At 38.5% G+C, this 24,791-nt stretch overlaps 3 protein-coding genes across 8 annotated transcripts in view; 2 read left to right on the top strand and 1 right to left on the bottom strand.

Annotated features, from left to right (window-relative positions):
- The first annotated feature begins 940 nt into the window (after nt 1-940).
- LOC122969060 (eukaryotic translation initiation factor 4E-binding protein 2-like) lies at nt 941-4,352 on the top strand. Its single transcript, XM_044334639.1, has 3 exons — nt 941-1,242; nt 3,697-3,891; nt 4,008-4,352. Exons 1-3 carry the CDS (start codon nt 1,107-1,109, stop codon nt 4,037-4,039), a joined length of 363 nt encoding a protein of 120 aa, XP_044190574.1. The 5' UTR covers nt 941-1,106; the 3' UTR covers nt 4,040-4,352.
- A 975-nt stretch (nt 4,353-5,327) lies between these two features.
- LOC122969061 (nodal homolog 2-A-like) lies at nt 5,328-8,074 on the bottom strand. The gene is made up of 3 exons (XM_044334640.1): nt 7,674-8,074; nt 6,399-7,189; nt 5,328-6,266 (listed from the first exon to the last, which is right to left on the bottom strand). The coding sequence occupies exons 1-3, from the start codon at nt 7,972-7,974 to the stop codon at nt 6,114-6,116; spliced, it is 1,245 nt and encodes a 414-aa protein (XP_044190575.1). The 5' UTR covers nt 7,975-8,074; the 3' UTR covers nt 5,328-6,113.
- A 2,383-nt stretch (nt 8,075-10,457) lies between these two features.
- LOC122968770 (low-density lipoprotein receptor-related protein 2-like) overlaps nt 10,458-24,791 on the top strand; it is a 30,248-nt gene continuing 15,914 nt past the window's right edge. The window contains exons 1-24 of one of the 6 annotated variants that reach the window (XM_044334239.1): nt 10,458-10,581; nt 11,653-11,775; nt 12,353-12,601; nt 12,926-13,039; nt 13,250-13,369; nt 13,598-13,723; nt 14,396-14,599; nt 14,922-15,090; nt 15,335-15,503; nt 17,144-17,366; nt 17,715-17,834; nt 18,180-18,398; nt 18,895-19,209; nt 19,868-20,086; nt 20,408-20,554; nt 20,828-21,076; nt 21,183-21,410; nt 21,532-21,780; nt 22,046-22,279; nt 22,431-22,679; nt 22,840-23,067; nt 23,269-23,517; nt 23,688-23,915; nt 24,124-24,372. In XM_044334239.1, the coding sequence (XP_044190174.1) occupies nt 10,524-10,581; nt 11,653-11,775; nt 12,353-12,601; nt 12,926-13,039; nt 13,250-13,369; nt 13,598-13,723; nt 14,396-14,599; nt 14,922-15,090; nt 15,335-15,503; nt 17,144-17,366; nt 17,715-17,834; nt 18,180-18,398; nt 18,895-19,209; nt 19,868-20,086; nt 20,408-20,554; nt 20,828-21,076; nt 21,183-21,410; nt 21,532-21,780; nt 22,046-22,279; nt 22,431-22,679; nt 22,840-23,067; nt 23,269-23,517; nt 23,688-23,915; nt 24,124-24,372 (4,738 nt within the window). In that variant the 5' untranslated portion in view covers nt 10,458-10,523. The remainder of the gene's footprint in view (nt 10,582-11,652; nt 11,776-12,352; nt 12,602-12,925; nt 13,040-13,249; nt 13,370-13,597; nt 13,724-14,395; nt 14,600-14,921; nt 15,091-15,334; nt 15,504-17,143; nt 17,367-17,714; nt 17,835-18,179; nt 18,399-18,894; nt 19,210-19,867; nt 20,087-20,407; nt 20,555-20,827; nt 21,077-21,182; nt 21,411-21,531; nt 21,781-22,045; nt 22,280-22,430; nt 22,680-22,839; nt 23,068-23,268; nt 23,518-23,687; nt 23,916-24,123; nt 24,373-24,791) is intronic. The other 5 variants (XM_044334241.1, XM_044334242.1, XM_044334243.1 and 2 more) reach the window with 5 other exon arrangements.

The raw sequence follows: 24,791 nt of genomic DNA on the forward strand, positions 1-24,791 counted from the left end.
AGGTTGATAACCACTGCTTTAATGTGTTACCCTCAGGAAATACTCTTTATTTTAATGTATTTTTTTATTCTTTCCACAACTTAACTAAACTAAGCTGAAGAACCTCTAAAGAACCATGCAGGGGCTTAACAAGTTCTTTGTATATCAGCAGTGCTATATAGCACCTCAACTACCCAAAAGAACCGCTGAAGATCCACTGAAGAACCACCATTTTTTTTGTGTGTAACTATCATGTAGAGTCCAAAACTGAAAGATATTCAATTCACTCAAATTTTACAAAGAATAGCAGAAAATAATTGAGAAGCTGGAACTAGAGCCTGTTGGGAAAATGACTCACACGATGAATCAATTATCAAATGAGTTGTCAGTTATTTCCTGTGGATTGACAGCTCGTTTCAGCTGTAGTTGAGTATACAAGCAGATTTCCAGAATTTCCTTTAAAGAACTGCTCTATTTAAAGTGAATATTAATTTTATATTTATGTATTATTGGAAACTATTCTGCATTTTGAATTGTATACTTGTGTTCGGTGTACTGACTAAAAATCTCAAGGTCACAGTAGCCATCAACTGGAAATTTGGAAACTGAGTACAGTACTTTCCTTTTAATTAGTACAATAAATATTACATAATCTTTTTTCCATAAAAGCTTCCTATATAAATGTACTGTCATATGTCAGTTCCTCTCTAGGAAGGTACAGGAAAATGTTTTCCACTATCCACATAATAATTAAATGGAGCCTTCTAAAATTGATAATTTGTTAGTAATTATATAACTAATTACACAATTATATTTTACATTAAATAATCAATTTTTCGGTTTTATTCTTTATGTATTTTCTAGAATTGAAGTCTGTGTCTGACAGGGCAACCTGCAGATCAGGAAAAACTACAACTTCCGTTGTTTGTGACGCCCCCTGCTTGCAGCCAATCACAGCTCTCTGTCCCACGTGTTGTTTTGGAGGAAGTCTTTGGGTTGTTTTGGAATCGTGCAGACCACGTGGAGGCACAAGGTAACTTTCTAACGGGCGGACTGTAGCTAGAAGGAGTCCTCGGCACTGCAGGTGACACAACAAGCACAAGACAGTCGACTCAGTGCTGTGAGAGATGTCAGCCGGAGGACAGACCACCAGGAGCCGGGATATCCCCGCCGTGAGACGGGTCACTATCCACGATGCTGCCCATATGCCCCAGGACTACTCCACCACTCCCGGGGGGACTCTTTTCAGCACCACGCCAGGAGGTAATGATGTCAGTGGGAGGAAAAATATAATTATATTAAAAAAACTTTAATATCATCAGGAATTTGACAATAAGATAAACGTCTTTAATATGAGAATTAGAAGATTTAAAGGGAATATTAGAAGATGGGATTTTCTAGATTACCATGGAGACCAGCTGTGTGGTTGAGATAAGTAATTCTCTGCTATAAAGCCATAAAATAGCCTAATATTCCACTGACATCACACCCTGCTGGACCACCCATTGCACAATTTTCTGTTCCTATCTCTAAGACCATAAATGTAGGTGGATGGGTTGGAAATGAAAAGATTATAACTTGATTTTGGGGGGGTTTGTGTTACTAAAACTGAAACAAAATCAACAGTTGTTGTCAGTTGTGGCAGCCTTAAATGGCCCTCTTTGTGATAGCCAAGCTATAGGTCTCGTCTGCAGTCCTGTTAATGATTGACAGCTCTGGTGCTCCATGAAGGCTACTAGTGAACAATGTTAAAGGGAACTTATTGCAACACCCAAAGCCTGCAGTCTGTACATTGCACAGCCCTTCCATGCATGTAATTCTTGAAAGAAACACAAATCTGAAGCATGTCACTATCCAATTATCTTTGAGAAACAGATCAGTGGAATGATTGCAGTTCCAAACAATCAGTGTCCTAATGAAGCTTTAATGTACAAACATGGTAGAAAGTTAAATTAATGCAAAATCATAATGATTTTCATCTCACTATAATGTTTGTTTTGTTTGTTTACTTCCTTCTCTTCATTACAGAACCAGAGACTCTGTACTTGTTGTGGACAGTTTCACTTAGATTAACATTAATTAGTTTTGGAACCAATCAGTTATGAATATCAAATTTACAAATTCAGTATAGTGTCCAGAGAAGTTTAGTATGCAGATACAGTAGATTATTCACACAATCTACGACTGTATGGTCAAATATAGGCCCATGGTCAGTCATATCCTATTTATAGGTGTATTACTAGGGATGACAACATGTTTACTAGATGAGGCCAACACTCGGTCACACTGGTTATATTTAAGATGGAGAAAGTGAGCTAATAATCACGTCGTATTACAACTTAAGCTCATTTTCCTGTGGATACAACAGCTAAAAAATATTTTTAAAAATTCACACCCACTACTACATAAGTTTTATGCAGAAAACAAAATTACAAAAGATGTATATTGATATACACAATGAAACAAACAAAACATTAAATTTGGCATCAGAAATGCTCATCAACACCCAGAACAACCCCATGGTTCTACAAAGTCAGTCAACACATTGAGTCGTTTGACCCACTTATTCGACATTCTACTCAAACATCGCTGAGCCTGAGACCTTGGAAAATTTCCAGGATGGTGATAAAGATGAAAAAGAAAATGTTTGCCCTCCGCAGTTGTGAGAAAGTCGACGCAGAGAGCACGTTTGTTATAACCGATACTGTGACATTCTGTAACATTAGCAGGTGGGACAGATTTACACAGATAAAACAGAGTCGGGTCACCGAAAGTGTGTCAACGTCACTGATATGCCACACACAAGTCACACTCAGAAAACCTGTGACAGATAAGAAGTAGGTCTCTGTACTGTTAAGGTGGTTAATACATTTATTTTTATTAATCTATTTTATTTTATATTAATTCATCTTTTTCAACTGGTCACAAGTGTTTAATCAGAAGGTTAGCTTGTGAAATTGATTTTCTTTTTGTCACAAATAAAAATTATATGTTGAACAAATGTTGAATAAGTATTAAAGATGAAGGTAAAATGATGGATTTTTTTTTTGAAAGTGTGCTTTTTCAAAAAATGCTTATTCACTGTCTTGCTGTGAGTTAGATGAGAAGATCGATACCACTCTTATAATATGAAGCTACAGACAGCAGACAGTTAGCTTAGCTTAGTGTAATGAAATGAAACAGGGGGAAACAGCTACCCTGGCTCTGTGCAAAGGTAACAAAATCAGCCCACCAGCACCTCTAAAAATTCATGAATGATATTACATGTCAATTAGTTAATTAATGAGTTAATTTTTTTTGTTTTAATTATATGACCTTTGGCCTGTTTCTAGTCTTTATGCTAAGCTAAGCTAATCAGCTTCTGGCTGTACTCCTATATTGAGACTATTCCTTTAATATTACACTTACATTAGCTGCTGTAGTAAAGAAGCCGAAGCAAAACATTGGGTATTTGTGTCAACTTTTCCACAAACATCAACGTACAACTTGAATACACCTGCTGTCCAATATTGATCACCTGAAATTTCGCTATGCTGTATAACATCAGCTTGATGGCAAAATATTGAGAAACAATTAAAAAGGCTTTAATCAGACCATATGTTGCTCTATTACATGACAATATAAAAAATGAAAAGTCTGACAAATGTTTACTTTTCATTTTCATGTTTATGTGAAATCTGAATCCAGCTGAATTCAAGTTTCCTTTACTGCCTGCAGGCACCAGAATCATCTACGACAGGAAGTTCCTCCTGCAGTGTCGGACGTCCCCTCTGGCTCGTACGCCTCCCAACATGCCTGACATCCCCGGAGTCACCAGGCCGCTCAAACCCGACTCCTCCAGCGACACAAACCAGCCGGAAAAGACAGCCAACAATAACAACAAGCACAGCCTGCATAAACAGGGGAGCACAGGTAAATATTATCTGTATGTTTAAAATCTAAAGCAGGAAATGAGCTGCAGTCCTTTTACGTGTTTTTGTAACGGTGGATTTCCCTCTAATCAAATGCACTTTCTTTTCCTTTTCTAGGAGAAGAGTCGCAGTTTGAAATGGACATTTGAAGAGTCGGCCATAAGGATGAAAGTAATTCCGAACATTTTCATTGTTTTTGTTTACTGTTGAGAAAAAAATGTATAAAAGCTTAAAAAAAAAAAAAAAAAAAAAAAAGATCAGTTGAAATGCGAAGTCTAGTCTTAGAGTTCTGAAAAAAAGACTGTATTTTTTGTAATGATTATTATGTGAAAATGTTGTACTCTTATAAAACAATAACCGATGCATACAATTGTCGTTTGCTTTGATGGGCACTTTGTATGATCTGTGACATATTTGACAAATAAGTCAAAGCATTGTTGAAATTAAACCATAAATATTTTATGTGATTTGACTCATTTGATGACTTTGAAAATGTGTTTTTGAAATATTGAAATTATATTATTGAAATATTGAAATTATAGATCTGCATTGTATAAAGTACAGTTAATCAGAAATACTATCAAATAATTAAACTAAATAAGATGGTTATGTTTCTATTTTATATTCTCCTTCACCTACTCAGTTTGTGTTTGTCGTTCTCCACATAGCAGCTCACTCAGCTGACTGTCATTCATATTACACAATTATATCTGATGTAATGGCATTAACTTTGCGATCACAGTTTTGTTTTTCCATACCTCTGCCATGGTGACCGCCGTGGCCGGAGAAGCCAGATGTTTTTGGGTTGTCCCTCTGTCACATTCTCGTGATTGCGATATCTCAGGAACATCTGGAGGGAATTTCCTCAAATTTTGCATGAACGTCCACTGATTATAACTTTTAGAACTGATTAGATTCCAGTGGTCAAAGGTCAAAGGTCACTGTGACCTCACAAAACACGTTTTTGGCTGTAACTCAAGAGGTAATTATGACACAGTTTCACACAAATGTCTAATAGGATGAAATAATGAAGTGATGACATTTTATATCCAAAAGGTCAAAGGTCAACTTCACTGTGACATCATTACGTTCTGCAAAAACACTTTTCTGGTCATTATTCAACACCATAACTCAGGAACAGAAGGAGAGATTGTGACCATATTTCACATTTGGTCGGATAGTGAATTGGTGACACTAATCTTGGTGTCCACCTTGGAACTGTGGGGATTGTTTAGATATTTTGTGCTGTTGGGTTGAAGATTTGTGTGATGCATCCATGTTTTTTTGTATTTGTAGCTTCTTTGCAGCAACATCTATATCTGAAGCGTCATCTACTGTCATGGCTACAGCTTTGTGCTCTATCAGAATCAGCTTTATTATCCAAGCATGTGAACACATACAAGGAAAATACACTTAATACCTTTTTATTAAATTCCTTCAAAGTCTTCATCATAAATATTATGAGTCTGGACAGACATGGATGTAAACTACCACTTGACTGGTTGGTGGAGGCATACGATCTTGTAGTTTAATCTTGTGGTAAGTAAGTTAGTATCTCAAGTCAAATGTTGAGTTTTATCATGCAAAAACATTGTAATACAAACAATTGGAGACTTTGTTCAAGATGAGAAATAATTTATTGTTTTACTGTACATAGGTAACATACAATTGGGTCAATGTGACCCAGACATCTCAATAAAGTCAAAGCGCTTACACCATTCTGACATTTGCATTTGTCATTTCAACGGCATTAAAAATTTTACCCTTCAAGCATGAAAAAGAAGTTTGTACATTAATACCTTTCATGTACAACTGTTTTTAAAATGTTCTATAGTGCTTCAGTCTGTGACCATGTTGTGCTTTTGTCTATTGTTTTTTTTTATATTCAGTCCTTCTTACCTTGAATATACTTGCAATCTTGCATAGTGTTATTTATCTAAGGCACAACTTGGATCACCTAATCTCCTGCAAAAAGTACCAACAATTTATAACTTAATTTTTAAAATCCATAATTTAGAGAGCAATATCCATCATATACAGGAGTTCCCTTCTTTCTGGTCCTGCATCACAGCAACAGCCTCTGTCCCAGTGTCTCTGTAAAGTGCCTGTGGACATCCATCCACTTTATGCCTCTGAGCAGCTCAGTTCTGCAGTTGTAAGATTCTTCTGTGCCAATTTGCAACAGTTTCTTGGATCTTTAACCAACAGATTTGTAGCTTTTGCTCAGTGACAGCCGCACTCCTCCACAACCATGTTCTGGTGATGCCTCATGACCATCTTCCCGTTCTCAAAGTACAACATGGAAAGCGGCGCCAGGCGTGTGGGCACACAGGACAGACATGGCACCTTGTGTGGGTGGTGAAGTTTCAGTAGGCTCTGGAGAGAGAAGGAGAAAATGACTGATTAGAACAAATCTGTTCAAATAGGACATAACGGTTTATATTGTTGCAGAAAATACTGTACAAGAAAAGTTAAGGAGTTTATCTTGGTGACTAAATTCAGTCTTACCTGCATGTATGCATGGTTGGTCGGGGTGAGGGTCTCGTCTACTGGTGTAGGACAGCTCCCCTCACAGCGATAGGCGTTGTACCTTTTGGGATAGACAATCCACTCGCTCCAGCCGATCTTCTCAAAGTCAACCCACATGTCCACCTTCCTGCACAGAGGACCTTTCTCCTCCTCTGTGGGCTTGCTGGCTGGAGCAGCTCCTGCCACTCTCTGGCTCTGCTGTTGGTTGTGGTGGTGCCTCTTGGTTCTGTGGCTCCTCAACCTTGAGCCAGAGCCAGCCGTCACTCGCTCTCTGTCCAGGCTGACATACTTGGAGTGCTCCGCTGTGCGGATGAGAGTCGGCATTCGCTGGCTGTTAGGGTTCTGCCTGGAGAAGACCACCATCATGACCCGGTCAGCTGTAGGATGTTGGACTCCCTCCTGCTGCTTCTCCTCCTCCTCCTCCTCCTCCTCATCCCTCACCTCAGGATCAACCTCTTCTGGCCTCTGTGTGGCGTGTTCTTGCTGCAGCCAGTGACGGAGAATCTCTGTCATGTTGAACACCTTCCAGGAGGAGGGAGAGACCATGGAACTGGGAGGAGCTCTCAAGCGGCCCAGGAACAACCTGTTTCCTGGGCAGTGTATGCCGGAGCACTGGTCTCTGTGGGAGTGGTAGATGTCCACTGAGGCTCTGGAGGACTCGGTGAAAGCAGGCAGGCGGATGCGAAGTTCAGCCAGTTGGACATTGTCGCTTGCAGACATGGAGGACATGTCAAAGGTGACGGACCACCTCTTGCCGATCTGCTGGCAATCTGAAAGAAATAAGAGAGACTTGTGTTAGAGAAGTGTAAAGGCTAACTGAACTGTCTATGCGCTTAATTGCTGACACATTTGTCATTCTGAGTTTATGCTTGCAAAGACCAGTTTCTTATGTATCTGCAAACACATGATGACCATAAAACCTAACAGCTTTTTTTCCCCAATAGGGAGTTCCATAACTACTAAAATACATTAATCAAGCAAACCTTGATTGGACAAATGATTAAATTAAGGTAAAATAAATCAACACATCCACATTCTGGTGTTGGTATATAATGGTGTACAGGTTGTTAAAGGGACTTACTACGGCATTAAACGTGTAAGTATTTTCTAGAAAGTTTTCATAATGACATTTCAGGTGTAGAATCTCTTTAAAAACTGAATAACATGTGCACTGCATGTCATTACATAAACTGTTACGCACAGCCACTCCATAACACCATGACTGTATATTTTTTCTTAATGTTAAATACTTACTTTTAGCGACTAGGCTGATGACAGAGTCGGAGTCATGCAGGCCGGGGTTGTCCTCGGTGTGGCTCACGGTGTCAGCCGGAGTCCGGGCCCGGTCCTCGGACAGCATGGTCCGGTAGAGCTGCATCATGTACAGGGGCAACCTGCTGGTCTTTTGCCGCTGCACGGTGCGTCTGGAGCCGCTGTTCATCCCACGGAGCAGTGCGTCAGGGTGCATGCCAGGGAAGGGCTGCGCGGCGAGAGCCAGAACCAAATCCACCAGGAGAAGAAGCGCAAAAGAGAAATCCACTGCTAGTCCCTTCATTATTCCCAAGTGTGTTGGTGTTGTCGCTTCCACAGGTAGATTCCAAATGCTCCAGGTGAGATGCTGAGACTGGCATTTATAATCAAACCCCTCTCTTCTGACGTCCTTTGAAGAGATCTGTCAAGCCCCAGATGGCTAGAGGGCGTGTGTGATCCACGAGAGCGCTCAAAGACTCAAATGTGACAAGGTCATTATGTATCGAAACCAATTGGTCTTTGTAGTGGCTGAGGTGTGAAAACTGTAAAAGCCCACTACTCTGATTGTTGTTGTTTTGTATATTAGAGATCCCTTTGATAAGAAGCCATGACAATAATATTAGTTAAGGAGATTACGAGCTGCACAACTGCGCTGTGATTAATTATTGGGAAGCGACACTGGAGTTAATCAGGAATCACTTTCTGTACCGCAGGTCGTTACCTGTGTGGAGCCTGTTAGGACACATAACGAGGAAAATAATATAGTGAGGGCAAGTTATGGTCAATATTTGACACTTTGACACACGTCCCTCTTCATGTTTAATTATTGACAATGCCTTTTTTTCTATTTCTTAATGTTCCGTTTTTAAAAGTATAAAATCTGCAAAACTGCTGTTATGATGACAATCTATTAATCACGCATCCTCAGTTAATGCTAATTTAATATGAATGATACAATAATTATAAGTAGTCAACATAAATGGTGACACTATATTTGTCTTCAAAATTAGTTGATATGATAATTGTCTGTGTCAAAGTTTGACCCAAACGAATATAAAAATAACAACAATTTTAAAATTCCTGTTTAAGAAAATGAATTGAACGGTACAAATTTTGAACATTTCAATAACCAAATAACAAGTTATCATAAATATGCCTAAATATGCCTAAAGATCAAATAAATTATCTATAATAAATAAAGAATAGCCTAAATAAATAAGTAGTCTATGATACCACATTATAAAAATAAGCAAAATTACATTATTTTCATTATTCAATAAACTGGACATTTATTTTTAACTACTTTCTTGATGAAAAGAACTTTTTTTTTTTTTTAAGGAAATGGCAATAATGTGTTTATGGAGTCAATGGTAATGGTTTTATTCCTATGCATAGGCACTAAATCTACAAATAAATGTTCATGTGAGTTGTATGAATGAATAATTTTGGACACCTTGAAATGAAGAGTTCATAAAACAATAACACCACCAAAGTCTAAACACTGTCATGATAATTGGCAGCAGCATGAAAGGGACATTAATGACGTCAGTAACGCCAGCTAATTGGTGCCCATTCATAAGACAAACTGCACACTTGACCTCAAAAGAAGTTAGAAGCAGCTGATGGCAAAACTACAAAGCTGTGATTCTTTTTGACGAGCATGACTTTCTTTTGTCTTTTTTAAATGTGCAATTGATTTTGAATTGGTCTTGTTCTTTGAAAGTTCTTCATTGTGACTACATCAAACAAACTTTGGTTTTGAACTATAAATTGGTCCAACTTTGGTGGTTTGGGGTGATATTAACCAAAGTTTAAAAGATACAACCTTATAAAGAAGAATGGATTCACCGGTCAGATTTTTAAGTATTTTATCACTTTATGGTGAATTAATAAAACGTAGAAACATTACAGATTGTGATGTCATGTGTATTGTTTGTATATTTTAAATCAATATATTTTCAATGTGGAATGTACCTAAAAGTAAAAGTGTATTTGCATGTGGTAGCATAACATACGTATTGAAAATAAATTTAAATTATTGAAAGTACCTGACACGTGTCCTGCATATGTTTCAACAATATTCTCTAATGCAACAATGAATGCTGCTATAGCAGTGGAGTGAATCCCCTTTATGAGAAAGACAATTCAAAATGTTTGAATGGGATCCCCAATAATGTGACTAATTCACATACAGCTGTGAAACAAAAAGGAACAAAAGTTAAATATATATCCATAACCTGAGTTTAGTTCCACCATACCACATATCGAAGGAAGGAGCTGCTTAGTCATATACTTTATCTTTTTTTTTTTTTTTTCTGGACATGATTATTTTTGAAAGAAACAGCACCAATACTTTAAGGATAACCAATTCGTTCCGTGCGTAAAAGCGCACAACTTCTCCAGATGCGCGCGGCCTCAGCCCGAGAAAGACGCATGAGCTGCACCTCAGATAAAGCCTGAGAGAATAAAGTGGACGACACCACCAACAGTTGAAACAAACCAGAGAGAGATTTGGCAAATCACATGTCTTCACTTTTCTATCCCTGCTCTGTCACAAGCCGCAGCACGTGCACATCGTGTGTCAAATACAATCAACAACAAAAACATTTTATCGACAAATACGCCACCTAAGGTCTAAACAAACTTAACAAGGGTAAATAAAATACATGTATTTGATTCTTTTTTAAAAGGAGAAATCATTACGATGTTTGTTTTTTTTAACATCCTTATGATTCTTTTATTGTCGTTAATTTGGCCGGAAGCCGTCTATAATCGCACGTGCAGCGGTGGAGGCTGATTAAAACGTTTCCTCTCAGCTGTGGCTGTTTGTCCCGATGAGGCGCGCGGGCCGACATGGACTTACACCAGTTCATTTGTTTGATTTTTCTGGCAGGTCTAAAAATTTCCAGAGGTAACCACATTTTTAAGTCATTTGTGTGACTTTATCCAAATCTAGTCATGTGTATTCATTTACAAACATGTTCATATTCACTCAAATACCATTCAGGTTGGTTAATACATTTTGTTTAGATCTGAAGATGAACGAGGTAACATGGCACTTCCTCCTGGATTCTGTGGCTGCAGGGTTACAAACTTTAATGGAAATTCAGTGCAAGTCACTGTGACACTGTGACAGTGACTTTAACCTTCCATGGAGTATGATCAACCTAAATTAAACCTGTCTTCATGAATATTCCTGTGTCCTGTCAGTGCAGTAGTTAGACTAGATCATTTTACACGATTAACATCAAGACAGACTTGTGCTATTTTGCAGCGCACAGCACAGGTACCAGTGCTTCTGTTTGTCCTTACCTTTGATGTTTACTGTGAGCTTTTGTGATGAGTTGAAACATGTCACAAGACCCAATGCTTTATCATGGTTTTTCTTATGCTTCTATAGTATTTCACTGGACATTGGTATTACTTGTTGACCCACAGTCAAATGTTTGGTAAAATAAATTGACCAAAAAAAAAATGCTTGAATTCAGCATAATTTTTAGTTTTCTTAAAATCCTGTCCACTTTAAACCAACACTGTCACAGATCTGAGCCACAATCAAGAAATCTGTTCTTACGAGACCACAATTGTTGAAACATCTGGCTCCGACCTTTATTCAATCACCTGTCTGTCTACTATTGTGAAATATTAAGTTACTTAAGTTACTGTGTGGCTCTAGCTTACAGCAAGCAATGCAAACAAATCACAAACAAAATAATGAATAGTGATGTGTTTGTATCCTTTTCTGGTCTTTTGCATTTCCTTTTTTTTGTTTTGTACCTGTGCCTCTAAATTGTCTAAAGGTCCATAAATCATTTAACCTGCCAGCAGGTAAAATGTCAGTGCAATTCAGCTTGTCTGAAGAAATCAACTTTATCGATCTAAAGAGGGATATCTCATTTTAGACAAATACAACAAATCAGGCAGTGACTTGGACTACTTCAGTTTGCATTCCTACAGTATCTCTCTCCCTGTATGTTTGTAGGCCAGATTTTGGGATGCCCTCATGGCCAGTGGCAGTGTGATGATGGAAACTGCATCCCTGATATCTGGAGATGTGATGGAGATGGAGACTGTCTGGATGGATCTGATGAGATGGACTGCACTGGTAGGTGTACTTCCTGTTCTTCATCAAGAAAAACATTCCTGATACTGATAAATTAACCAAAATTGAGATTGCTCTATTTTCTTTCTTTATTCTCAGAAAACAGTCAGCAGCAATTATCACAGATTAATTTAACATTTTACTAAACAATCTGCTTTGCAATAAATACAACTGTTAGCTGTTGATTTTGAGACATATTTAAACTTCTCCACATTAACATTCAGTACATAGTTTAATTGTGGAGCTACAAAATGTTAAGCATAGTCATGTTATCATGATCTGTTTGGTGCCATCTAACTCTGTAACTGTAGATATTTAAACGTGAACATCTCATGCTGTTAATTTCAGGTTTAATGTGGATTACATATGGGATATATCAGCCCCCTGTAGGTCAAATGCTAGATTGTGTTCACAGGTCACTCAATATGAGGGTTATATGCTTAAAACAAATAAAATGATGTTGCACAACTTTTGTAGCTAAAGAGAAACTGAAACAAAAAACTTTCCTGTGTTATTCAGTAAATTCAGTTTTCTCATCATGTGCATTTCCTTTCATGGTGTCTTGTTTTATTCCCTCCAGCACCCCCAGGCTCTCCTGAATGTCCGCCTGGTCAGTTTCCATGTGTGGACTCGGTTGGCTGCGTCAATGCATCGGCCCGCTGTGACGGACAAAACCAGTGTCCCACGGGCTCTGATGAGGAGAGCTGTCCAGCCGCAGAGGGCTGTCTGGAGTCTGACTGGACCTGTCGAAACCACATCTGTGTCCCCAAAGAGCTGCGCTGCAACGGACACAATGACTGTGTGGACAACTCTGATGAAGAGGACTGTGGTGAGAAAGATGGGCTGGTTCAATGCTGTGTCCACAGGAGATTGAATATTCACTTTGATGTTGACTGCATGGTGATGTATTGGTGATAAAACTAGTAAATCTAGTGTATCAGTGCAATGACTATTTTAATTTATGGGCCCAATATGAAAATGCAACCTTGTATATATGTAAATCAGGATTTGTGTGAAGCAATTGTTGACAGTAGTAACTGTACATCATTGTAAGGTGCAGAACATAAAATATCACCCTGAACAGTGTAGATAAGAGAAACAAGATGGAAGACATGATTTACTGTTGTTTCTTTTTTTTTTTTAATATATACAGGTCTCTGTGGTGAGGACAGCATGCGATGTCCTGAGGGGATGTGTCTGTCAGCTGAAGAGAGGTGTGATGGGAAAATTCACTGCTCTGATGGCAGCGATGAGCCCATAACCTGCGGTAAGTTTGAGACAGATTCAGTGAATTACAATGATGGAAAATGTGGGCACAAACCGATACATCACCACAGAAACATAAATCAGGCTTTACATACATATTTCATACATATTTCTTCTAAGTTCATGTTTATCAATCTCAGTTAAAAGCTTCTTGTGCATGAATTTCTGTAACGCTGAGGTGTGTCGATGCTTCATATTGCTCCTCCTGCAGGTCGTATCTGCTCTATGGATAACGGCGGCTGTAGCCACGTGTGTGTTGATGAACCCTGGGGAGCTCTGTGTGACTGTCCTGTTGGATATAAGCTCTCTCCAAATGGAGCAGTCTGTGAAGGTGTGTGGAGCAAGCATAATGACACTTTATTCACTTTCACTTTTACTGAGGGGTGATTGATTTTACAGCAAGAGTTACATCACAAACATGCTGACAGTTGATGCCAGTATGACTGTAGACAGTGGATAATTTTTGCAGCCATATGATTGTCTATTTCCAAATTTTAGGCAATCTGTTTTTGATGTGCTGCTCATGCTTCTGAAGCTAAAACTCTCTCTCTCTCCTCAGATTTAGATGAATGTGCCCTTCCTTTTGCTCCATGTATGCATCACTGCACTAACACTGTTGGCTCCTACTATTGTCACTGCAGAGACGGCTTCAAACTGAATGGAAGGTCCACATGTTTAGCTACAGGTAATGATACAGGGATTTCCCAACAGGTATATCATCATGGCCCTTCTGTTACCCACTTACCTCATCTTGAGTCAGGGAAACACTAAGTACTTTTTTTTTTTTAATTTTTTTTTTTTTACATATTGACCAACATCCTAGTACATATTTAATGCTGGCAAGTGTTGGTGGGCCAGTCATCAGCTTAATTGTACAATGTGAACTTACTGTGGATTTAGTTTCATTGCCTCAGAAGATCAAACCCATCAGCAAACATCATGAAATGAATTTGGACAAAAGATAATTGACATGTTAATGATCTACTTTGATGTGGCTGAGCTGATGACAAAAGCAAGAAAGAGAAGTTCAATAAGATCAAAGATCAAGCAGTTTACATCAAAATAGTAGTTGTCACATGTGATCTTGGTAATGAAATGATAATAAAATTCACAAATATTAAATGAAAAAGTAATTGATTTTGAATTTAATGTTTTACCTTTGTAACTTTCTACAGTTGTCTACTTGATGCATTTTTATTGGAATGATTTGTGAGGTCATTCATAATGGCAATGATAGAGGAAGTCAAATTTACTCCAATCTCAGTTATTCTCTTGACCATTGCTGCAAAAATGTAATATGTTTCCCAAATATTTACACAAACTGTAGCCTTCTTTGTGAATTTATAATTGTATCCAGGTAACGCTACCAGACTGCTGACAGTGCAGAGGAAATCTATCGGGCTGTTGAACGTGAAGTCTCAACAGTTTGAAATTGTTCAGATGCCACTGTTTGACCCAGTAGCCTTGACGTTTGACATCGCCCGAGGCTGGTACTACTGGGCCGATGGCCATGGCAGCATTTACAAAAGTGACGGACGGCAGAGCTGGAAGATCTATACTGGTTGGTTAACCAAAGACAATGGTCTTTATAATTATTTTTAAGGTATTATTGAGACATAATTGTGACTGGTTTTATGTATGAGGTAACTGAAGCAGCCTGAGATCTCCCACACAAATGCTAAAAACCTAATCTGTAACTGGAGGATGGCATAATTTTGGCTACGGTGCAGCCTCATTGTCTTTTATATCTTTACTTGATATATTGTACATGAAACATAAATGAACATAAATCTTTGTTCATTACTGACTACACTATCAGCTACTGTTTCCAAGGTCAAGGATGAATTTTCAGCTGCAACTTTTTCCTCCTAATCTTCAAATAGGAGAGCCTGGAATCAAAGGTTTAGCTTGTGATTGGCTGAATGGAAACCTGTTCTGGACCAATCAGAGGACAGAGTCAATCTACATACAGGGAGATGATGGGAAAAGTTACACTACTCTACTGAGCAAAAACATAAGCCCATCAGAGTTGGTACTTGTACCTGTGGAGAGGTATGCTCGGCTTTGATTTCTGTTAGTCTGCTACAGAAGATTTAAATCTAATATTTGAAAAATTTACATTTCTATGGAAAAGAAATGCACACTTAGTCTTTTGAACTTGGAAAAATGTGTTACTTTTGCAGTGGTATTAAAATGAGCTGTTTAATGTTATGTAATCTGCACATATGAATGCACCAAAAGAGATGATGATGCATCAGGTGGTACTTATTTAAAATGTCTGGTCTCTGCCTTTCAGTTTGATGTTCTGGGTCAATGCAGGCCCTGGAGACAGGGTGACTATAGAGAAGTCGTGGATGGATGGGTCAGAAAGAAGCTCTGTGACGGTGCTCACTGCTCAGTCTGCCCACGGCCTCACTGCTGACGTGGCTGCCAGGAGGCTGTATTGGATCAGTGACTTCAAGAAGGTGAATTAAGGACAGAAACAGAGGCAGCAGAAGTTGACACAGAGTACATCAAACACACTGTATATGAGTGACATGCATTATAATGTTGAATTTCAATATTTTTACAGCAGATATTTTGACTTGTCATGGTAGGAAAAGCACAAGTGTTACTAATAACATTAACGATGAGCAGTAAGCCAGCATGCACACTATGAGGACCGTGAAACTGAAGCAGCTGAATGGAATACAGCCAATCTTTAGTTTTATGCGTCACACCTGTGCTTTTCCCACTGCGACATGTCAAAATGTATTCAGTGAAAAAGGCCTGTAATAAAATTCATTATCAAAATACATTTTTGATACAAATACCTTTTTTGGTTAAACAAAACAAAACAAAACAAAACGAAAAATATTTTCTTTGCTATTAAACTGACAATGAAATGCGCAATCAATATATAGAAGTTTTATTTGCTGACTGGAAAAGTTTGAAGGTTAATCAGAAATGTGAATAGAGCATAATGTCACTGTCAATAATGACAACTATTCAACTATTCAACTATTTCAGATTAGCTGCAGTTACACAATGCAGGGTTCAGTAAAAACTAATAGTAGCCAAAAAAGAACAAAAAATTGATTTCTGAGGTTAAATGAAGCATACTGTAAAGTTGACACTAAAGCTAATATGAAGTTGTGCACTGCTATACTGAGAAGCAATCAAGCTACTGTATAGTGCTAGAAAGTTAACCTTACAAATTTTCCAAACTTAAAACTTGCCACAGTAGTCATCTTCGGCAATCACTATCTATATACATAATCATAATCTATATCATAATCTATCTATATAACCTGACTCATTGCAGGGTTGTAGCTACCATTCAGGATAGTGGTCTCCTGTCTTCAGTATTATTTCAAGGATTTCAGTGAAGGTATTAATATCTATCATTCTATGATGAAAACCTTGCCAAATATTTTATTGGCTGTTTCCAGTATTTTTACAGCCCATATATATTAAAATTTGAATACTTGTAGGCCAACGAAAGACAGAAGAGAAGAATGATTCAGTATTTCCCCACCAGAATTTTATTTCCCATTTTTGTGGAATTTTATTTCCCAACAAGAATTTAACTTTTTTGTTAGGAAATATAATCTACTGACAGAACAGTAAATTTAATAAATAAAATATTAGAAATCCAAATAACACATTTTGCAGTGAACAGTTTTTGTGTTTGGTCAAACTTTTATTTGTGTTAGGGGCTTTTGGAGTCTTGGACTCAATGGCCGCAATATTTAAAAAATAATAATAAAAAAAAATCCTGCTTCTGGCGTTTCTTCAGTTACTGTTATGGTCATGAATAAATAAGGTGGAGGATTCAATACACTCAGTTGGCTTGATTGTCTATTACATTTTTAATGACTTGAAGTTGACTAAAAATTCTACCCGTGCAGCTTTGTTTCTGAGAAATATTATTACCACTTAACCACAATCTACATACATATGAGTGTACACATTCACCATCTAAAGCTATTTGTATTCACATAGAATGGCATGATGTGAACATGATGCCATAACCTAAACACTTGGTTTGGTTGTCAGTCTTGCTGATTTTAGGAAATCAATTGTTTATCCTCCATACAGTGAACATGAATTTTATTTCATTCAGTCCATAGAGACGGTGAAGTTAGATGGGACTGGCCGTTACTCCTTCACAGGACTGTTCAACAGAAGACCAGCTCTGAGCCTGGCTGTGTTTGAAAGTTCATTCTACTGGGTAGATGATAAAGGACTGTGGCAGGTTCCACAGAAACAACCAAGCCAGAGGAAATTTATCTGGAAAGCAGCACTGCCAATATTAACAGTTTATCATGAATTACAGCAGCCTCAAGGTATGCAGTGTCTTCGTAACTGGAACAATAGATTTAATGCTAATCTGCCTGCTTTTTATTTCTCCCTTAAAATTTCTATTAATATTTGTATTTATGGTGCACAGTTTTTTGTTGTAATACCAAATTCCTAAGCAAACGTATGTCCTTATTGAGTATTGTATGTAGATGGTGGTTTAAAAAAAATAAAATTAAATTAAATCAGTTTTAAAATGAAGTCTAACATAACAAACTGCAGAAAACAGGTCTTACTAATACTTTGTCAATAAAAGTATGTATTTCTTAATTGTCACAGTTGTAGCTATGGAAACTACTCACATTTTTTTTAAAAGTCTTGTTGTAATCCATCAGGTACATCTGCATGTGTCAAAACTCGATGCCAGCTCTGTCTACTGACTAAAGGAAACCCTGTCGGATTCACCTGCACTTGTCCGAACTCCAAAGTGCTGTTGCTTGACGGGACATGTGAATGTGAGTTTACCAGAACTTTAAATTGTCTTAGTCACAAATGGCCAAACATCATATGTATTTTATATCTTGTTCCAGTTTCTAGTTGAAGACAAGTAACATATAATTTATCTGATCGTGCTGATCTGAAATTTAATTTTCAAAGAAAGACCCAATGAATAAGATCTGTCAGTTCAATTTTGGTTCCCAAATCATAGTTTAGGAAATGCACAGAAACAAAGCTTGTTCTTAAATATGACAAAGACTGTCATTATGGGGTTAATGCACTGTATGTTATCTGTAGTCATACAATAGTTCAATGAAGGCGAGGGTGCCATTTAAAATGTGTTTATTTTTATACTCCAACAGTTCCAAGGTTTGTGTATGCTACCATTACCGACATCAACCTGTTGGAGTTTAAGGGCAGAGAGTCCACTAAAACCCAGCTGTTTACCACTGATGACGGCATCCTGTCATTTGATCTGGACTGGTACAGAGACTGGCTGTACTGGGCTAACCAAACTGGCCATATCCAACGCACCAGTCTAACCCAGGACAAGACTGAGGTGGTCCCAACACCCTTGCCAGGTTCATGGTTTGAGTTCTCTTTGTCTTGTACAGACAGATAGTTGATGTTGTTATAGAGTGGAATTTAGGAGGCAATATTCTCAGTATTGTATCACTTGAAGCTTTTTTTCTAAAAAGACTCATTATTCATTTGATTTTATTGAAAATAATTTATCGAGCAGAAATGACACACAGCTCCTCAAATGTGACGATTTTCAGATTTTTCTGTTTTACATCATTGTGCTGTAAATTGAATATTTGGGGTTTTGGATGGTTGGTTGGACAAAACAAGCAATTTGAAGATGCAACTGTGGGTTCTTATAATGAACATTTTTCACCACAGACTATAGAATAAATGATAAATATATTTAAGAATAATTGATGAAAATGAATGAATGAAATTGTTAGTTTCAGCCCTGCTTGATAGTCTGTTGAGCACTGGACCAACATTACACCTTGCATAACACTGTAGTTGTCAGCACATCATGTTTTGAATTTTTTCTTTTTGTCTTTTTAGTTTGTCTGATAAAAGTAGACCCAAAGAGTGGGAACCTTTATTGGGTGTCATGTGACCAAACCAGCATCGGCACCACCACAGCCAACAGTCGTTACCCCCAGCATCTGTACCAGACAACAAAGGAGATTCGAAACTTGTATCTGGACTGGCTGAGGGGTGTGATCCTCTGGCTGGAGGAGGAACGTATCTTCACCATGAGCATGATGGGAGGCAAAGCCAAAGAGCTGCTGCAGCTAGCAGCATCAGGAGGAGTGCCGGGGACCATTGCATTTGACCTCAGGGCCAACAGTCTGCTGTGGAATTCAGAAAGGGCAGGTTGGTTACTTTTATAAGTCAGAGTGACAGTATTTGTTAATTTCTTGTGCTTAAATGTGACAGTGATTTATATAATGAGTGTTGCAGGTTTTGCAAGGAATAATTTTGCTGCAATAAAGGCAAAAACATTGGAAATTAAAATAGGAGAAGGATCACCAATGAAGCACAAATTGGCATGCAAGTTTTCATCTTGTATCATTATCAGGTCAAATTTTCAATTTTTCAATACTTTTATGATTAAATACTTGCAAAACTAATTCCTTTCCCATCAGCCTCCTTTGAGTTTAGTCCTAATTAGAGAATGTTGGCATGCTAACACACAAGCATGCCAACATGTTTGGTAATTTTTGGTAAATGTAAACATTTACATTTACATGGTAAATGTTTACCATGCCAAACATGGTAAACATTTTGTCTGCTAGACATGAGCATGTTAACATTGTCATTGTGAGTATGCTGATGTGAGCACTCAAAACACTGCTGTGCCTAAGTACAGCCTCATGAAGCCACAAGTGGTAGTTTCTCAGTCTTAAAACCTTGAACAAAGCACTCCTAGGACTCTCACAATCCAGCCTAATCCAATCCTAATTTGGCAGTCAATTTTTCCACCATTCATTCATTCCCATTGAATGAGTTTTGCTTCTTGCTGCCCTTACAGGCCTGACAACAATGAGTTTGGTGCAGGAGAGAAGCCACCAAGCTGGCAGAAGATGGAACATCTCAGGCTCAGTCGTAGGTGCCTTTGAGCCCTTCCTGTTGTCCCTTTCCAATGATGTTATGACTCTGTGGGACCGGCGTGATGGGAGCCCCATCCAAGACGTGACTGTGACAGGTCATGTGCTCAGTGTGGAGGCTGCACTCAAAGACGTGCGTAGAGGTCAGCTAAAGGTTCATCTGTTATAGCGTAAACACTCATTTATTCTGACACATGCTGTTGATTTTATTAATTCAACATTATTTTGCTTTGGGGTTTTTTTCTGTTAAAGTTTGATTCATAGTCCTTCTGGAACTGGAAATATAAAATACAGCATTAGTGTGGTGTAGTGGATTTTTTTCAGCAGGAGTTTTAAAAGAAAACCAATTAAAGCTGGATCTCTACTGGCTTATAGAGAACATATATATATATGAACGCCACAATTTTTTATCCTGACATGCTTCTTCATTTCCTCATTCATTCCATTATAATAACTTTCTATAGTGCCCAGTGCTCCGGTCTGCTATGAACCATCTGTGCTGTGCCACCGCACATCGATCTGCCTCTCTCAAACCCAGCTGTGTGATGGGAAAAAGGACTGTCCTGATGGAGATGATGAGGATTTTTGTGTTACAGTATGTCCATCTGAAGGTAAAGTTAGTTCAAATTTAAAATCTCCACGTGACTAGTAAACCTTTCGCCATTCTGGCTTTTAGAGTCAGAATTGTACTAAAATGGTGTGCTTTTCAGTGGAAGTGATAATTCAGTTTCCCAGTCATCAGGTTTATTATTACGATAATCTCTTCTTTTTTGTCTTAACTGTCATTCTTATAAGATTTCAAGTGCAGGGACCGTAGGAGTTGTATCTCCAGTGTCTTGTCTGAAAATGTGGTGAGCTTAATATATTTTTCCATTTTATCCCAGACGATTTCCGTTGCAAAGACCGTCGGAGCTGTGTCTCAAAGAGTCTGGTTTGTGATGGTCGCTCTCATTGCCACGATGGATCTGATGAAGTTGACTGTCCAAGTGTAGCTACTCCTGCAGCTCGAACAAACGTCCTAAAGTGTCGCAGGGGCTCCAGACTGTGTCGGGATGGGACAGAGTGTGTTCTCTATAGTCATGTTTGTGATGGAGAGAGAGACTGTCAGGATGGATCAGATGAAGAAGAATGTGGTGAGTTACATGGCACTGTACTAATATAATAATATGGCTAAGGTGTCTTGATGTTTCTTAAATGGAACTTTAAATTTCAGCTGACTCTTGGATTTATCAATTTTAGAGGCTGCAGAGATTGCAACTACCACAACTGCAGAAAATCTCCGCTTAAATGCATTGCCGTCACCTGTCAAACCCTTTAATCAGCCTCCTACCAAACCGTCCTGTACCAGCCCTTCAGTTCTGTGTCCAGATTCATCTTCATGCATCCTCCCAACACAGCTGTGTGATGGAAGAAAAGACTGTCTTGATGGATCTGATGAGAACTGTGTGAAAAGATGCTCCTACAATAGTAAGTAGTCACGTTATGGGCTGATCAAGACTTTTTCTTTGATCTCAACCACAGTGGAAAAAGTCAAATGTTATAAATTTTGTTGTATTATGTTTGACGTATTAAATACCTTCCTCCATAGCTGACTTTCTCTGCAAGGACCGTAGAAGCTGCATATCCAAGAGTCTGGTGTGTGACGGCCGCTCTCATTGCCATGATGGCTCAGATGAGGTTAACTGTCAGAGTGCAGCTACTCTTGCAGCTCAGGCAAATGTCCGTAAGTGTCGTATTGGCTCAAAGCCATGTAAAGACGGCACAGAGTGTGTTTTATACAGTCATGTGTGTGATGGAGAGAACGACTGTAAGGATGGATCAGATGAACAGGGATGTGGTGAGTTAAAGTAATACTGTTGTTAATTTTAACTAAACATAAAATGGAGACATTGAAAACTAAAAATTATAAGGGCAGGGTGTTTTTTTTTTCTGTGCTCAAACTGAAAGTATGTATACAATTAAGATTCAGTCAATTGTTTGGTCATCCACTAATATTTATACTGTGCTATAAATCTGTTATAGGTTTAAAAGTTTCCAAAATGGTGAAACTATTTTTTGTTCAACACAAAGTTTAACTTTTCTGTGTGATTCATATTTTCTAGATGCTCCAGAACAAACCACAACTCCAGCCAAACCAAATGGCGATCCATCAAACCAAACGCCACCTACTACTACACCTCCTGCCCCGACTCTGCCAGCCTGCAACAGCCCTTCTGTACTCTGTCCTCAGTCTTCTGTTCACCTCTGCATTTCCCCAAGCCAGTTTTGCAATGGGCGCAAAGACTGTCCTGATGGCTTCGATGAAAAGAACTGTGTTAAAAGATGTCCTTCTAAGAGTAAGCCACAAATCAGGAATATGTGTTTTCTTCAACCCAAATGCCTGAAAAGTTATTTTGAAAATTTTGACTCAATTGATTATTCTGGAGTTTCAGAAGCGTCTTGTCTGAAAATGTGGTGAGCTTAATATATTTTTCCATTTTATCCCAGACGATTTCCGTTGCAAAGACCGTCGGAGCTGTGTCTCAAAGAGTCTGGTTTGTGATGGTCGCTCTCATTGCCACGATGGATCTGATGAAGTTGACTGTCCAAGTGTAGCTACTCCTGTAGCTCGGGCAAATGTTCTGAAGTGTCGTGTTGGCTCCAGACTGTGTCGGGATGGGACAGAATGTGTTCTCTATAGTCATGTTTGTGATGGAGAGAGAGACTGTCGGGATGGATCAGATGAAGAAGGATGTGGTGAGTTTTCATGCAATGGTTGCTTTTACAAAGTAAATGTGAAGTTCTTCTGTAGAGAAGCACAATTTGCTGTCACTGATAACATAATTACAATTTGACAATGATATTGAATGTTTTAAAATGCAATTTTTCCAACTGACTCAGGGTGTAATATTTCTAGATACTGGAGACAGTGCACCTACCACCCTTGCAGAAAATCTCCAATTAAATAAATCTCCTTCACCCGTCGAACCCTTTACTCAGCCTCCCACCAAACCATCCTGCACCAGCCCTTCAGTTCTGTGTCCAGGTTCTTCTTTATGCCTCAACCCAACACAGCTTTGCGATGGAAAGAAAGACTGCCCTGATGGATTTGATGAGAACTGCATAAAAAGATGCCCTTATAAGAGTAAGTAATGGCTACAGTATGAAAATGTTTGAGGATGAAATCACAATTACAGTCTGTTTTTTTTGGTCTTTTTATCTCAACCAAAATGGATACAATGGTTGTGTAAACTAACATGACACTTATTCTGTAAATTTGAAGTACATCTGTAAGTAAATCTGACAAAATTCCCCTTTTTTCCTCTGAATATTTTACTCTCCATAGATGATTTCCGTTGCAAAGACCGTCGAAGCTGCGTCTCAAAGAGTCTGGTTTGTGACGGTCGCTCTCATTGCCACGATGGATCTGATGAAGTTGACTGTCCAAGTGTAGCTACTCCTGTAGCTCGGGCAAATGTTCTGAAGTGTCGTGTTGGCTCCAGACTGTGTCGGGATGGGACAGAATGTGTTCTCTATAGCCATGTTTGTGATGGAGAGAGAGACTGTCGGGATGGATCAGATGAAGAAGGATGTGGTGAGTTTTCATGCAATGGTTGCTTTTACAAAGATAAATGTGAAGTTCTTCTGTAGAGAAGCACAATTTGCTGTCGCTGATAATAATAATTGCAATTTGACAATGATATTGAATGTTTTAAAATGCAATTTTTCCAACTGACTCACTGACTCAGGGTGTAATATTTCTAGATACTGGAGACACTGCTCCTACCACCCTCGCAGAAAATCTCCATTTAAATGAATCTCCTTCACCCGTCGAACCCTTTACTCAGCCTCCCACCAAACCATCCTGCACCAGCCCTTCAGTTCTGTGTCCAGGTTCTTCTTTATGCCTCAACCCAACACAGCTTTGTGATGGAAAGAAAGACTGCCCTGATGGATTTGATGAGAACTGCATAAAAAGATGCCCTTATAAGAGTAAGTAATCAGGTAATGGGCTACAGTATGTAGATGTTTGAAGATGAAATCACAGCTACAGTCGTTTTTTTTTTTCTTTTTAACAAAGTCGATAAGCTGAATACGTTTTCTAGTGTGTTATTTTTGTATTGTATTTGGTTTGATTTACGTTCCAATGAAGTGGTTGTGTAAACTAACTTTTCTCTTTTGAATATTTTACCCTCCATAGATGACTTCCGTTGCAAAGACCGTCGGAGCTGCGTCTCCAAGAGTCTGGTTTGTGACGGTCGCTCTCATTGCCACGATGGATCTGATGAAGTTGACTGTCCAAGTGTAGCTACTCCTGCAGCTCGAACAAACGTCCTAAAGTGTCGCAGGGGCTCCAGACTGTGTCGAGATGGAACAGAGTGTGTTCTCTATAGTCATGTTTGTGATGGAGAGAGAGACTGTCGAGATGGATCAGATGAAGAAGGATGTGGTGAGTTAAATGCCATATTTTTTCATTCAAACATCTTAATTAATTTGAATGGATGGTAATTATCAATGTAGATATGTGTATTTTCTTAATATTTGTATATTTTTTACATTAGTAACTCATTATCACATTAATTGAATGAAAACTGAGATATGCCACAATGCTACCCATTGGTTTATGATTAGGTGCACTTGTACATTACTACAAACCACAGTCACATTATAACAGGCACCAAGAGGAGGGGGGCGGACATTTCTTTTCATTTGATAACGTTAAAAGTAAAGTTAGGCTTTGCTGTTGGTTTCCCAACTCATTTTAAAAAAAGACGAGAAAAAGATGGAGAGGGGGCTAGAGAGTGAATGAAGAGATGGAGCTGGTAAGAAAGCTGTGAATCAGATCATTAAAAAAAAATATCTAATTGT

The sequence above is a fragment of the Thunnus albacares genome, chromosome 18, assembly GCF_914725855.1.
Source record: "Thunnus albacares chromosome 18, fThuAlb1.1, whole genome shotgun sequence".
Taxonomy (NCBI): Eukaryota; Metazoa; Chordata; class Actinopteri; order Scombriformes; family Scombridae; genus Thunnus; species Thunnus albacares.

Excerpts from the sequence above, each read along its gene's own strand:
- LOC122969060 (XM_044334639.1), top strand. The coding sequence starts at position 1,107 with ATGTCAGCCGGAGGACAGACCACCAGGAGCCGGGATATCCCCGCCGTG. Across the intron at positions 1,243-3,696 it reads TTTCAGCACCACGCCAGGAG|GCACCAGAATCATCTACGAC; the intron begins GTAATGATGTCA and ends TACTGCCTGCAG. Across the intron at positions 3,892-4,007 it reads GCATAAACAGGGGAGCACAG|GAGAAGAGTCGCAGTTTGAA; the intron begins GTAAATATTATC and ends TTCCTTTTCTAG.
- LOC122969061 (XM_044334640.1), bottom strand. The coding sequence starts at position 7,974 with ATGAAGGGACTAGCAGTGGATTTCTCTTTTGCGCTTCTTCTCCTGGTG. Across the intron at positions 7,190-7,673 it reads CATCAGCCTAGTCGCTAAAA|ATTGCCAGCAGATCGGCAAG; the intron begins GTAAGTATTTAA and ends TATTTCTTTCAG. Across the intron at positions 6,267-6,398 it reads CCAACCATGCATACATGCAG|AGCCTACTGAAACTTCACCA; the intron begins GTAAGACTGAAT and ends TTCTCTCTCCAG.